This window comes from Telopea speciosissima, chromosome 2 (genome assembly GCF_018873765.1).
Source record: "Telopea speciosissima isolate NSW1024214 ecotype Mountain lineage chromosome 2, Tspe_v1, whole genome shotgun sequence".
NCBI lineage: Eukaryota > Viridiplantae > Streptophyta > Magnoliopsida > Proteales > Proteaceae > Telopea > Telopea speciosissima.
The window spans coordinates 1,590,465-1,593,280 of NC_057917.1; the positions used below are offsets into that span (position 1 = coordinate 1,590,465).

General features: G+C 46.2%; 1 protein-coding gene across 1 annotated transcript; it reads left to right on the forward strand.

Moving 5' to 3' along the window:
• Window positions 1-370: 370 nt before the first annotated feature.
• On the forward strand, window positions 371-1,796 carry LOC122650216 (probable E3 ubiquitin-protein ligase RHC2A). Its single transcript, XM_043843558.1, has one exon. The coding sequence runs from the start codon at window positions 437-439 to the stop codon at window positions 1,604-1,606; it is 1,170 nt and encodes a 389-aa protein (XP_043699493.1). The 5' UTR covers window positions 371-436; the 3' UTR covers window positions 1,607-1,796.
• Window positions 1,797-2,816: the final 1,020 nt, after the last annotated feature.

Below are 2,816 nucleotides of genomic sequence, written 5' to 3' on the forward strand. Positions count from 1 at the left end.
CTTCAGAACACCAGATCGGACCTCTCTCTTCCCCTCTCTCTCTCTTACCCCTTTCTCTTTCTTTCTCTTCCTCTCTGTAGCTTATCTGTTTTCTTTCCCTCCCTCGCTCTCTTTACTGCCGGATCTGTAGATCTACTGGTGACTTAGGGTTTTCTTTTCTCTCTCTTCTACTTGGGAATCTGAATGATCCATTTCATGGTCTTGAAGAAATTGGATTCAATTCGAGGAGTTATCTACTAGATCGGTAAGAAGGAAACTAGGGTTTCTCTTCTTGAACACGGGATCTTGATTTCGAACTTTCGATTTCATTTCATTCTTTGTTGGGTGAGGTTGTTGAGGCAAGTTAGGGATTAGTTTGGTGTCTTTTCTCAACAAAAAGGTTGCGTTTTTGAGGTTCCACAAGAAGAACTGCTGGGATTCGTAGACAGAATCATCGATGGCCTCGGTAGGTTCTTCTTACTGGTGCTACAGATGCAGTCGTTATGTCAGTGTTTGGGGTCGCGATACCATTGTCTGCCCCGAATGCGATGGAGGATTTGTTGAAGAGGTCGAGAACCCTTCCGGGGCTGCACATGATGAGGCTCGGCATCGACGGTTCCCTGCCGCTGCTATGTACATGCTTGGGAATCGACAGGCTTCTGATCAAAACAGGTATTTAGGATTACGCCGCAGCCGGAGGAATGGTGGTGAGCGCTCACCTTTCAATCCTGTTATTGTTCTCAGAGGGCCTGCCGATGGCGTTGGCACCGAAGTTGGTGGTGGTGTTGGCGAAGGGGGGGCCTTTGAGCTGTACTACGATGATGGTGCTGGTTCAGGCCTTCGTCCGCTGCCTGCTAGCATGTCGGATTTCTTGATGGGATCAGGGTTTGATCGCCTGCTCGATCAGCTGACCGATATCGAGATCAACGGAGTTGGGCGCTGCGAGCATCCTCCGGCTTCCAAGGCTGCCGTGGAGTCCATGCCGACAATTGAGATCGTTGCCAGCCATATTGTCACTGAATCCCACTGTGCCGTCTGTAAGGAACAGTTCGAGCTGGGTTCGGAGGCCCGTGAGATGCCTTGTAAGCACATCTATCATTCCGATTGCATCCTCCCTTGGCTTTCTCTTCGGAATTCTTGCCCCGTCTGCCGCCACGAATTGCCTACAGATGTCCGTGGCAGAAACTCAACCGAGTCTGATGGAAGCCAGGGCAGGCAATCTCCAGGGGTAGCTGACGAAGACACGGTGGGGTTGACCATATGGAGGCTACCTGGTGGTGGATTTGCAGTTGGGAGGTTTTCTGGGGGTAGACGAGCTGCTGAACGTGAGCTGCCCGTTGTTTTTACTGAGATGGATGGTGGGTTCAATACTGGCGGAGCTCCAAGGAGGATTTCATGGACCTCCAGGGGAAGCAGAACAAGGGAGAGTGGGGGGATTCGGCGGGTTTTCCGCAATTTCTTTTCTTTCTTTGGTAGGCTTAGATCTCCGTCTCCTCATTCGCATTCGATTTCCGAATCTGCGACTACCGGCAGAATTCGACCAGTTTTCAATAGAACATCTCGAAGGAGCAACAGCAACAGCAGCGCTTGGACAATGGAAGATAGCAGTGGGATTCCTAGATGGTGATTTGGGTTTGGGTTTGGGTTTGGGTTGCGAAGGCTTGGAGGCCAATCAAGAAAAGGGTCTCCCTTTATTTTCTTCTTTAGCTGTCTGTGTTCTTTGATCGATCATTTGATTGGATGGTAGTTCTTGTCCCCTTGGGGAAAAGTGAGAACAATCGAAGGCACAGCTTTTTTTAATCACTGTAAATAGCAAAGAACGAGAAAGAAGAGAAGAATATCCAAAAATTAAGAAAAATTTTGTTCATTGAAGCAATGTGGTTGTTGGATTCGCTTGCTGATGTTTTGTCGCCTGAAACTTGCGGCAAAATAACTTCAATTGAAGAAGAAAGAGAAAGAAGGGAAGTTGCATATCATGTGAGGGTGAGGAGGTACATGACCTCAATGTACTCGAAGTGCCTGTGCTACTTACGCGGCTTCAAGCATTCATTATTTTTCAATACATTGCATTTTGTATGAATCTTTACGTCACTATATTTTCCCTCTCCTTGACTGTAATCCGATAATTTCTTCAGCTTGGTACATCTATCTGCTGCTCATCTTTACAGAAACCCTTTTAAGTTGTATTCTTATGAAACTTTGTTTGGATAATTCATGAACATCGTTCAGAATCTTTCTTTTGAGACACTGGGTAGGTAGTACCTGTGTTGATGCGGAGACCTGGCTTTCCTTGGAAACATTTGATCGGCTCCCCCTACTTCGTGAAGTTGAACAGGAAGGCTTTTTGGGTCTGTCACCGTGGTTAGTCCTTTAGAAGATAACTGCAACCGAAACCCAGATTTATGGGACTTGGGAATTAAATCTCCCATGGACATTTGGACAGTTACAGTCAGTGAAAGAACAGAAGGTTGGTACGATTTCGAGAGGAGGGCAGAGGAGAGGAATTGAGAAGGAGAAGGATGTTAAAGAGAATAATATGGTGGATTGTACCCCTTCCAATGTAATGTTTCGGTATCAATTAATAATTAATGGCCAAACAAGAACAATGAACAAAGGACACAATCGCAGAATTCAGTTGGGAAATGCTCTCTGGTCTAGACCACCGCCGGATTCCGTGAAGATCAATTAAGATATGGCCACTGATAATAAATGACGGCAAGGGAAATAGAGAGAAATACGGCTATTGTTTGCAATCTCAGAGCTTATAGCCTATACGCTAATTGTGTAATTCTGCTGTCTTTGAAAGCTATCCACATCAATTCATATCCTCAATCACT

Coding starts and splice junctions, on each gene's coding strand:
- LOC122650216 (XM_043843558.1), top strand. CDS start 437: ATGGCCTCGGTAGGTTCTTCTTACTGGTGCTACAGATGCAGTCGTTAT.